The sequence below is a fragment of the Myiozetetes cayanensis genome, unplaced genomic scaffold (genome assembly GCF_022539395.1).
Source record: "Myiozetetes cayanensis isolate MyiCay16 unplaced genomic scaffold, myiCay2020 scf3, whole genome shotgun sequence".
Lineage (NCBI taxonomy): Eukaryota > Metazoa > Chordata > Aves > Passeriformes > Tyrannidae > Myiozetetes > Myiozetetes cayanensis.
The window spans coordinates 60,479,773-60,492,211 of NW_026087521.1; the positions used below are offsets into that span (position 1 = coordinate 60,479,773).

The window sequence follows — 12,439 nt, forward strand, 5'->3', positions numbered from 1 at the left end:
TTGCTGAATTCAAGGCACCTAACCCCCTCTGGGAGCACTTTACCTGTTGAATATATCACCAGACACCTTTTGCAGGTACTGAAGTGCATCTGCCACCTGCTGAACAGCCTCCTCCCTGCGTAAATCGGGTTGGATCAGCGGGACTGAGTATGTCTGCCCCTCCAAAAAGTGCTTCTGGGCTACTGCAGCCATTGTACCTAAAGGAAAGAGCAAACAGATCATTATTAATCACACTTCCATTTTATCACAGCATTTATTCAGGGACTTCCACTTTCTGCTCCCCTAATTATTTTAGGAAAGCATTTGCAACAGAATTGGTGAGCTGTGGAGAACAGCACAAGGTAGTAAGGTTGACATATTGGATTTTTAATAAATTCGAGACAGCCACAGTGAGGTGGAAATCTCTTGCTTATCTGAATCCTCTTGGGAACCATAATTTTATTTTTTGCATGCTACTTAACAAATCTCTGCTTAGTACTGTGCTGAAAACAAAGACCACACTTCAAAGCAAAGTCAGTTTAGGGTGGCAATAAGAGTCATCAGAACCTGCTGTCCTCTCCTCCCATTCTCATATTCCCTGTGGATATGTCTCGGCAAAGTGCAGTATTTCATCTTACACTTCTGCTCCATGAAACACAACCACCACTTCCTTCCAGGAAGAGCAGCCATGAAATTGCAAGGCATGCAAGTGCACACACCCTCTTGCTCCCAGTAGGCTAATGAGAGTTCTTCCCTTCTGAGACTCCCAGGAGCTGTTTGCTGCTTCTGGTGGCTGGAGTTTACCTTAGAACCTATCTTAAAAGAAGCCTCCTTATTTTAGGAACCTTTTAGATAACAAAACCTAAGTGGTCACTGACACGTTTCAGTTGTGTGCAACACATGCACCAGAGCAGTAAACGTGCTCTCAGATGCAGCTGGGCCCAAGCCACTGCTCTACAGCCAGCCAAGAGACGGTTATGTATCACTCATGTTTCTGTCCTGACAGCCTTGCTCACCTCTCCCTCAGAAACTCCCAAAAAATCTGCCTCCCACATTTGTATTCAAAAAAATGACAAAAACTTTCCCAGGACATGGAGGAGAGTAAAGAGAAAAAACTCAGTTTCTCTCAGCACATTAGAAATTGCAAACTCACAAATACATTACTGTTAGGACAGTCCAAAGAATGAACAGAGTAGAGTATTCATACAGTTTTCTAACCCAAACTCTACTGCTAGGTCCACACAACTCTCTTCAAACTTGTTTTTTCTGTGTTTTCTTATCCAGGCTGTAAAACCCTCCACAGTCTACAGGTGCTCATTACAAGGTTTCATCACACAGAGTGCTGTACATCGGTATAAGAAAATATTCCTTAAGCTGAGGAGAGGCAAAACAAATAAGGATCAAAAAGCAAGGCATCAGAAACAGACAGGGATATCTCAGGACACACCACATTCCCTCCATGGTACCTGGAGTTCTGCAGGAGCTAATCCAGAGAGTACTGCTGTGTGCAACCTGTATTCCTGGCTGTATACTAGGACAGACTGAGAACAACACAGAAACACAGCCCATACTGGAGAAGTTCACAGAACAGGAACCCAAAGAGATAGTTGCAACATAAAACATCAGTTTAGTATGTGAAAATTAGAGGAGTCTTCACGCATTCTTTAAAGCCTCTATCTTGCTTCACAAAATGAAAAGAGAACCAATCAGACTTGCCTGCAGCCATTCCTGTACTTTCAAGAAACACCATCCATCCTCTCCAAATTTGTCCTTCCTGATCCTACCACAGCAGAGTAAGGAATGACTTTCTGTAAACGTGATGCAGCTGTTATTTTAAGGGTGGGTTTTTTTGGGATGCAGTGGTTTTTGGGTTGTTTTGAGTGTTTAATAATGAATCACATGAGATTTAAGGACACCTAGTAGCTTTTTGCAGTTAAATCTGCAAAACCAAGCCTAGCCATCAGAAGAGCTGGCTCTGCTGCAGGAAGCCTAGACCTATTCTGTTCCATTTCATGCATCATTGGCAGCCAGACTCTGTATCCGCACTCTTTAGCGGCAATGTTTGCACACTGATTAGTCTTCTTGACTGAGCCTACTCAGCAGACAGGAAATTATTATTTAGAGCTGTAAAGCATACAAGTTAATCAGAGAGGAGTACAGCTAATTTTGAGATGGCATTTTTTGATCTGCTGACCACAATCAAGCTCGAATCCTCTTCCTTTCGAATCTCCTATTTGACTGTCAAGGCGGAACAAAGCGAGCAGATAACACAGCGAGCACATGGTGATGAGTGACTCTGGCTCCAGCAGCAAAATGAGTTTATGATCCTCCCTGCCACTGGTCACAACTCTTCTGTTGCATCAATGCTGCTCATGTTGGGGATGCCTATTTTTAGCTCGGATCAGTTCAATGACCCAATTTACTGCAGCCGGATAAACAGCTGTAATTGCCCAGTCGTGAAGCAGCGTGGGAAGCAGGGGCAAAAAGGGGACTTCTAAAACTTGCTTCATTATCAAAACCATCCCTGTGTAATGGTAATCCTGAGAAGGCCAAGCCTTTCACCTCTTGAGGCCAGATGAGATTATACATGATCTCTGACTCTCACCAACCCTAATTCTCCCAGTGACCTTTCTAAAGCCAAGCTCAGTTCAGCTGCTGACTGACAGATGCTCACACTTGGCAGCAGCACATCCATAGGTACTACCAAACTGTTTTTTCCCTGCAGTCAGAAGCTACAGACTGTCCTCCAGGTCCCACTGCTCCCCTGTAAAGAGAGGAGCACACAGCAGTGGGCAAAACAGGAAAATCCCTGTGTGCTCCTGCTCACACTGTCAGAGTTCATCTGACAGTAAACTTCAGCTTCACAGGTTCTTAACGCAGCCTCTCGGCTGAGCTCCAGATTCTCACCTTTCCTAAAAAAAAACCACATTGGAGAAATGTGGTAGACTCTTTGGGAACTGCTGTCAGAGACAGATACAAGAGATAATTCTTTCTGTGCAAGGAAACAAGTTGGAGATTTATAGCAAGAAGAGGAAAAACAGCAACACCTGAATGACTAAACTCAGGCAAAATTCCACGCTACAGCTGCTATTTATTACCTCTTAGGACCAAACTGGAGAAACAAGACAGTTTTACAAACACTTTGAGTAGGGACCTGACCATATGCTTAGAATAAAAGTGGAATTGCTTTCTGTAACAGAAAGAGACTGCAGGAACAAGGAGGATTTTAACAGGGAAAATTCAAAATATTCCCAACTAAAGTCAGGAAGGAAATCAAAGACTGAATGTCACTCAGCAAGACTGACTCTTCCTTTACCTCAACCTTCAGTGCACTGAGGAGGAAGCAGCACACTTCCTTGTCATGCTCCATTATCAGAATTAAGACACTATATAAAAAAAAAATTTAAAAAAGTGCCGCATATTAGATATATCTCAACTCTCCCGCCCTGTCCAGTGTCCAAGCCTTCATGTAACATACACAGCAAGGATGCAAACAAACTGATCATATCTTACATATGGAAGGGACTTCCAGCAAAGCAACAAACTGGTTCCAGTATTGCTCCAGAGTCTGACAGAGGGACCTGGCATGTTTCAACAGGAAGTCCAGAATGCTGGAATTATGGCAGCTGACATGAAATACTCAGATGCTACAGCGAGAGATGCACATGTGCCCAAAGCGAGTATGATTCACAAGAGCAGATGTCAGATCACCCAAGAGATTTAATCATTAGTTGTGTGACCACCTATGGGTCAGAAGAAACAGCAGTACAGAGCTTTTTTTTTTGGTGATCAAAGAGGCTCTGGAAAAAAGCTGCAGCATCTGGGGGCTCCATCCTCTCTCTATTCAATTATTTTTTCTATGTCAACTTCCATGATCAAGACAAATGTGCTCTGGTGTTATATAATAACCTCATTTACCTTATTAAAGTGCAAACAAAGAGAAAAAGGTTGTTTTCTCACTGCACCACCTGCTTCCAAGTGCTATATCCTGATTTGGAAGCTCTGACTAGAGCTACCAACTGCTCAGGTTTGCACTTCTGCCTTTAAGCTGTCTATCCTTTCACCTTAGGCAAACTGGTGCAAAGCTTATCAGGGCTGGTGCCTCTCAAAGCTGCTCCTTCCCTCTCGATTCCAACACTCACGCTGAGCAAAACAACAGCAGTGGGAAATGCAAAATCAGCCTCCACCAGACTGTCTTGCCTTTCCAAAAGACTTTAAACCAGGATAGATAAAGGCTGAGCACTCCAGGGTTTTCAGGCACCTGGAACCAACAACTGGTGTTACTGCTGAATCATCCCAGCCAAATACAATACTCTGATGGCTGTGTAGGGATTTGTAGCTCTGAACCTGGAAAACGAAGTACACAATTCACTGCTCTAGATATGTAGAGTAATATTCCACCTATTTTGCTCACCTCTTGGGTTACCTCTCCCTGGATCTGAGAATAAAACTTCTTATATTAAGGCTAAGCCCAAGAGAACTTCTCACAGAGCAAAGAGAGCCTGTAAAAGAAGCAACATTTCCCAAAAGTTCTTTAGAAAATACCTCACTATGGAAGATCAACCACTGAGACGATTATCTACAAACAAAAAAAAACCCCACACACAACCTTAAAATACCTTACTTTTTCAAAGGAACATAAACAAAGGCAATATTAAGAAAACAGTTTGGCTGCCCTCAACACAGGCAAGCTGTAAATCTATGTACAAGCACTTACCAGATGTGTACTTTGTTATGAAAATAAAGGGAGAATAAGGCAAGCCATCAACAATACCTGCTTTCTTAACGTGCTTCAAGAGACTAAAAAGAGAGAGCTCAGGGGAGAAGAGGGATTAAATACTTTGAAAACAAAATCAGTGTGTATTCTTCAAAGCTACAAAGGCTGCTTTAGCAATTACTTGCTGCTGCTTCTGTCCCTGCACTGGAAAGGCAGCATGAACTAGATGCCTTTAATTCCCACAGGCAGTAACATCTCCAAAGAGAAGTGTCAGGCTGTCTCTAGCTCTGTGACTCTCCTTCGTAGGATCCTAATAAAAGATCAGTGCCTTGTAGACACCTGAAAGGACAGAGAGCCCAGCAACATGCAATAAAACACAAGTCTGCAGAGCCCTCAACCACGTACCACTACACCACTGCCACCAGTACGGTTCCTCAGCGGGAACAGACCACGACACAAGTGAGCTGCTGGTTAAGGTTAAACACACTCAAACGATGCAGTCGAGACAGGCTTTGGGCATAGCTTATCAGAAAACGCTGCCTCCTCTGATAAAGGAAAGTGAGAAGTCATCCCGAATTCCTCACTGACCGTAACTTCTTACACATAACACTTCCTACCACTTTCACTTGGACAGATGTTTTCCTATGCTGGCTGATAATAACAGACCTCTTGTTATCCTCACTCCAGTCCAGTGTACTACATCAGCTCACTGCTCACAATACCCGACAGTAGCTTTTAGAGCTCCAAAGACTCTCAGTTGCTACCGTGTCTGTTGTATGTCACATCCCAAAGTTCTACTGCTGTGCACTTTAACTATGGCACTCTGTAGTACTGCACTTAATAGACTACCACATCATCCTCATTCTCTACTTTCTGCATGGGTTTCCCACAAAATGTCATGGTCAAATCTGCTGGTGTATTCAAGTCATTCCTTGGCTACGCTAAAGGCTTGCCTAGAGGCTATCCCAGAAAAATATCAGAATCAAATCCTCCAAGGAAAGAATAATAATAAAAAAAGGTAATTATATCAGCTTGCCCTCCACAAATAAAACACACTCCTGTGAGTTTACCAGCTGCAAAGCCCGAGAACCATCTTTAAAGAAGAGACTTGAAATCACAGAAAAGCAAAACATGTCATTGCACATGCTCCTCCCGTTAAGGGACGGGACAAGGCAGTGTGTGCACGCACACTTTTACAGATGTAGACACAACTCGAACAAAAGCCAGAAGTTGCTCATGCTCTGGCTGTAAATGTAGCTAAAGAGCCTGGACATAAGTCCTATTTTATTGTGCAGCCAACGATGGCTCTGCCCTGTGTTGACATTCACTGGAGGGGTTGAAATTCAGTCCTCCAGCAGAGCATACAGGAGGTAACTGGTATTTCCAGCAGTGAGATGAGAGGTTCACCACAGTCCCTGTACTAAGCCAACTTCAGGTTTTTTTCAGGGAAGCAAGGCAGAGGGAGGAGAGAAGCACTTTGATAAGTTAAGAGGATGAAAAGTCTATTTATATTTTTTAATTAACCATGTTCTACAGTGTTATTAAGCAGCAATCAAAGATGCAGATGCTACTGATTTGATTGGCAAGAAGTACACTGTGATGAATATTAAGGAACTCTGCCCCTATAAATAGGTCTAATCACCATCTGAAGGCTGGAAGGCAGTGATGAAAGAAAGCATTAATAAGACCATAATTAGGCCCCATAGCAGGCTGTACTCCACCAGGGTGCTCATGTTACTAGAAGTGTCTTATAGGAGCAGCCTCAAACTCCACTATAGACATTACTGCTTTGAGTCTCAAGACCTCTAGTAGCTATTTTAGATAAAGCTAAGAAGAGTGGGGTTTCTCCATCTTTGGAGGGCCTGGCACTCAAATCCCAGTGCCATTTCTGGAGCAAGAGTGCTCTCCATTCCAGCTGTCCCTCCCTGCCCCCTTTCAGTGAGTGAATTAAACTGAGGAGCTGGAGTTCCCCAGACACAGAGACTGGCAACGGGTGCAGGAAACTGGAAAGCTTTAGGAGCCATCTCTCTCCCTCCCTCTCAGCAGCAAGAGCACATTATGGCCACATCTATATCACAACATCAACTTAGCCATAGCTGTAAAAGCCATTTCTTGCTCCTCTGCTCTACCTTTAGAGAGACACTTACTCAACCTCACACTTTCAGCCTATCCTTACAGTATTCCACCACCAAAGCAATCTCACCTTAGCTGTCCCAGTAGCAGCTACAGGAAAAGAAAAACCTTTTTCTGCTGCACTAACTGCCCAGTGATACACCACCATAGCTTCCCCATATCCAAACAGTGTGGAATTACTGGCACTTACCATATATGCAGAACCTCACACATCTGGGTACCACAAGAACATCCTGTTGCACCATGATGTCAGCTACAGTGCAGGTGCCTTTTCCTTAGCTGCATCCATGGACAGCCACTTAGTTCAACCCAACATACCGTGGGATCTGCATGAAAGGTACTCCAGGTCCACTCCATTTGAAGTATGTGTTTCACTCAGCCTACTGACTGCCAACACTGCACTAGAAAAAAGTATTAAGGTAATGAAGATACTCCCTTTTGGAAACAGCAAGAGAGGCTCTGATATGAAGCTTGCATCTGAAACCACAAAAGTTTTATTTTTCCCCAGTTAATTCCTCAAGTTGCAGAGGGAACACAATAAACAGGCTGCTTTGCAACAAAAGAGTAGCTTACTGACAAGAGCTTCTGTAAACTAGGGGCCTGAGAGGAACATGTCTCCCTGGACCACAGGCTGTGTCAGAGACCAACAAACACCCTTTGTCCTGTCCTGCTGCTTCTGGAATAAAATATTATCTGTATGTGATCCCTCCTGAGTTATCAGAGCTATCAAAGGAAAAGCATTGGCTTGTCAATAACCTACTTCTGAAAATAGTATTTAAGGCAGCCCCTTCTAAAGAATCCAGAGCCTGCTGACACCTTTGGCTCAGACACTTTGCTTTGAAAGAAACAGCAGCTATCACAGCTACTAAAAGCAAATGAAATCTACCAGCAATATGACATTAAAGCAATGACATTATGGACAGGGAACTAAAGGCACATGAACTGGATGTCTTCCCACAAGCAGCATTACCTCTTGGATCTTGTGAGTGTTGGCCTGAACCAACACAACAGACTTTATGATCATTCTCAAATGGAGACTCCCACTTTCCCTAAAATCTCCTCAGACCCACTTAGATTTGCTGGTTTGTCACATACAAATTCCTACTCCACTTAGGCTTAAGAGAAAGAATCAAAATTTGAGATCTCAGAGCCCAGCTTTACAATAGCACGTGGCAACTCACTGGCAAACTGCAAAATACCTGACATTTAAAGATGGATCAAGTATAATCAAATGATATTGACTCTCCAGAAGATAGAATGCTATTACATTAAATTTTTAAGAGAATCTGAAAGGTAGAGACTTAAAAGAATTTAGAAGTGCACTTCAATCCTCTCAGCTCCATAAGCTAAGACTGCCTCTAAGGCACTTCTGTCCCCAGGACAATCCTTTCAAGGCAGAGCTCTGCTTTGTGAAGCACAGGCAGCATCCCTCACTGCCACGAGGCACTGAGCTGCATCACCTTGCTGAGAAAGCCCTGTCCTCTAAGCACAGGCTGAAAATTATTTCTTCCAGCTGGATACATAAAGCTCATTTTGATGGACAGATGTTTATATCTAAAGTTAATCAGATAATCCCCTCTGCTACTGTCACCTTTGGCTCTCACCACTAATGGAGACAATCAGATGCTCTAATGAACAATTGATCTGATTCTAAGCCATCTACCACTGACCACAAACACTCTGCTAAATGCCTGCCTTCCCTTCCTCTCACTATTTATTATAAAAGAAGACTAAACAAATAGCCAAGCTACAGCTACAATACAGACACAAAAAGCAAAGCTGAGAATCCCATCCCAAACATCCAGACAGAGCTCTTCCCTCGATTTCCTAAACGGGCCACTTTGGTTATGTATGCCTGAAGTACACAGGAGCCACTGGTTATGCCAAAAGTCCCCTGGAGGGTCGTTTCCCTGCAATAAGTTCTCTTAAACACTGGAGTTCCAAACACAGGGTAGCTGGAACGCTGCTGCAGAGCCTCCTGCAGAACATTCGGAGCTTCTCATTCTTGCTAAGAGACTGCAGCAAGAAATACTTATTTCCAAAAACACAACACTTCTAAACAAACAAACAAACAAACAAAGTTAATTTTTTCCTCTAATTTCAGCCTCCTGCAGAGGGACCTTAGCTGCAGATATAACCACTGCCACATCTCTCTGCCATGAACCCTAACTCGCAATGTCCTGTTTTCCACCTCCAGCTTCAGAACCCTTTGCTCCAAAGTTCTGGAGTTTTACAGCCCCCAGACCCCACACACAGTGTTACAATGAACCCTTTAATGAAGGAAACAACCAAATCAAACTGGTAACCAAAGCAGTTCCTGCCCGTTTTAGGCATTCAAAAGCAAAAAGGAATGTTTGCACTTCTGGAAGAAGACAGGAAGGAAACTTATTATATAAGGAATGTCTTCAAGCCTGTTCACATTCACTGGGAGGAATATCCCTACACCGTGGCCTGGATGACAGGAGCTGATGAAAAGCTGGGTCAAAAAAATGACACTTGGATGGACTATCTGGTAAAGGTTACCTTGTGAAGGGGTCTGAGCAGAGCTGATTAGCTACAGAAATTGCTTTTTTGCGTGATAAAAATTATTCCCTTCAAGCTCCTACACCACATCCATGGGAAACATAACAGTTTCAGACATAATCCTCTTCTTCCTCTGCACATTACCTTTAATCTAATGAATGTTATAAAAAAAGAAATCTGCCTTGTTTTCAGGATTATTTCTCCCCAGCCCTCAATTTCTATCTTTCTGTTTCACTGCCCAGGCTGAGCCTGCAGCGATTGGTATTACCAGAACCCAGAAGCCAGACTGCAAAGCAGTTCCCAGAAATTATCTGCTTTCAGTTTTCTGGCCAATTAACTCCTGAGTTGAAAGAAGAGAACAGCACTTTTTATCTGAAGGAATGAAGACTTAAAACTCAGTTAAAATATCCAGAGTGATAGAAGAAGGGCTGATGCTAAGTCAAGCAGCCTGTGCTGCTCTGGAAGTGCCTCAGGCATTTTTCTGCCTCAGGGCTCTGGAGATGTGGCTATTCCCTCTGCCCCCCCCAACCCCCAAAACATCCCAGAAATACAGAGGTGTATCAGGCAGCCTCTACATCCCAGCTTTACTACTCAGACAAGACAAACATAATGAAATATCAGGAGAACTTATCAGGCAACCTTCCTAAAACAAAGTCTAAGCAAGGGACTTGCTAAGTTGACTGTCTGATTCCCCAGCAAACTGCCAAGCAGAAAGCCTCTAAAGGACGTGCCAAAGTCACTCTGCTTCCAGCCCTTGCCTCTGGCAGGAGCAGCACTATCCGCTCCGCTTCCTCTCACCGCTCAGGGAAGGCTCCACATTTGAGAGAACTGGCAAGAAAGAGGGGCAGTTTCAGCTTCTCCCTCATCTACCCCAGGACAGGTCAGCTCAGCTCAGCCTGGAAATCACTGCCAGCAACAGCCGCCACACAGCCCAAAGGAAATGAATAGGTCAGCTCAGGCAAAGCCCCGGCTGACATTTGCCTGAGTCACGTGAAATGCTGCAACCACAGTTGGCATTATCCCACACGCCTTGTTGGAAGCTGCGCTGCAGAAGTGAGCAGAGTCAAGAATTAGCCTCCTCTTCGGAAAGAGGCCTTTGGGAAAATCCAGGTGCTGTTCAACCACTCAACACCTGAACCACAACATTAAATAAGGAAACAACAGGAAAAAACAACAACAAAACAAACAAAAACAAACACAACAAAAGGGGGGGGGGAAGCTTATCACAGGACTTCCACTGATTACTAAAATAGACACTAGACTAAAAACAGATACTAACAATGACCATCACTGCTGGATGTGGATCAAAAATGTTCCCTGTGTCCGTCAGCAGCCTTTCTTCATGTGTACAGCAAGGTCTAGCAGCCCTGTGGTCCTTTTACTGTTGGCCAACTCATTCTTTATTTTTAACATAGAAAAAGATTAATACAATAAATGTAATTATCACAACAGCATTGGGGTTCACTTGGGGTTCACTGACAATGAGGCTGCAGCATCTCCTGTCCACTCCTACAAGGTACCTGATCTACATGGAGAAAAGGCATGGCCCTGACCGTTCCCCAGAGCGCTCTGTGGAGCCCAAGAGCCCTGCGTGTCCCTGCCAGCTCAAGGTTTTCATGCTCCACGCATGCCTGGCAGGTTTCCCAATCTTCGATGCTCAGCATCAAAGCACAGTGTAAGAATCACAGAATGGGTCAGGCTGGAAGGGACCACAGTGGGGTCATCTGCTCCAACCTCGCTGCTCAGGCAGGGCCATCCCAGAGCACATGGCACAGGACTGTGTCCAGATGGTTCTGGATTATCCAGTGAGAGAGACTCCACAACCTCTCTGGGCAATCTGTTCCAGTGCACCGTCACTGCACAGTAAAGTTCTTCCTCCTGTTCAGGTGGAACTTCCTGTGCATCAGTTTCTGCCATTGCCTCTTGTTCTACTGCTCGGCATCACCAAGCAGTGCCTGGCTCTGTCCTCCTGGCACTCCTTCAGATACTGACAAACACTGAGGAGGGCCCCCCTCAGTCTGCTCTTCTTGAGCCTGAACAGGCACAGTTCCGTCAGCCTTTCCTCGTTAACAGCGATGCTCTGGTCCCTCAATCATCTTTGCTGCCCTGCAATGGACCTGCTCCAGTAGCTCCACGTCTCTCTCGTCCTGAGGAGCCCAGACCTGGACACAGCACTGCAGACGTGGCCTCACCAGGGCTGGGCAGAGGGGCAGGAAACAGGAGCACTGGGACATTATTGCCTCAGCCTGCTGGCAATGCTGTTCCTAATGCACCCCGGGGATAAGAAAACCGCAACAAACCCCTTCCCAGCCCTGCCGTCCTACCCGAACAGGCGCTGCGTGGCTCTCATTCCACACCACCAAGCTCGCCTTCCCCAGGGCTCCCGGGGTTCCCGCCGGGCAGCGCCGGCGGCCCCCACACGGGACAGGCCGCTGCCCCGGCGGGGTGGGGGGGGGCTGTCCCCACGGGAGCCGGGGGTGCTCTCCGGAGGGCTCTGTCCCGCCGTGTCCCGCCGTGTCCCGCTGTCCCGCCGTGTCCCCCCGGCCCGGGGCTCTGAGGGGCGCAGGGCGCGGCTCCGCCCACCCCGCGCGCGCCCTCCCCGCGCTGCCCCGCGCTGCCCCTCACCTGCCGCGCGCCGGCCACGCCCCGCGCCCCGCGCCGCTTCCGCCCTCAGCCGCGCGCGTCACTTCCGCCCGGCCCGGGCGGGCCGCGGTCACAGCGCGGGAGGGAATCCGGGAATGAGGGCGGGAATGAGCGCGGGAATGAATGTCCCGAACGTGCGAGGGACACGCAGGGATCGGCACCGCGGGCCTCGGAGCAGCGCCCAGACGCTCCTGGAGCCCCGGCGCCTCTGCTCGCCCTCTGTGCGATGCCCAGCCCGGGCCTCCCCCGGCTCAGCTTCGCGCTGTGCCCTCCTATCCCGTCACCGCTTTGTCGTTGCCACGTTCAGCCCCGTTCCTGCATTTTGCGCTTCCCCGTTCCTGGCACAGCACAGCGAGCCAGAGGGGGACTCTTGACTCATTTTCTCTCCGGTGCTCGCGTTTATGGAGTCGAGCCATTTAAAAACTTGACTTCCCAAACGGGGAA

The 12,439-nt window shown here is 46.3% G+C and overlaps 1 protein-coding gene across 3 annotated transcripts in view; it reads right to left on the bottom strand.

Annotated features, from left to right (window-relative positions):
* The window catches only part of WASHC1 (WASH complex subunit 1), a 47,205-nt gene extending 35,190 nt beyond the window's left edge, over positions 1-12,015 (bottom strand). Inside the window, exons 1-2 of one of the 3 annotated variants that reach the window (XM_050323416.1) lie at positions 11,978-12,015; positions 44-197 (exon numbers count right to left, since the gene is read on the bottom strand). In XM_050323416.1, coding sequence (XP_050179373.1) covers positions 44-192 — 149 coding nt within the window. In that variant the 5' untranslated portion in view covers positions 193-197; positions 11,978-12,015. Of the gene's footprint in view, positions 1-43; positions 223-11,676; positions 11,892-11,977 lie in introns of those variants that run through there. The other 2 variants (XM_050323415.1, XM_050323414.1) reach the window with 2 other exon arrangements.
* Between the last annotated feature and the right edge of the window lie 424 nt (positions 12,016-12,439).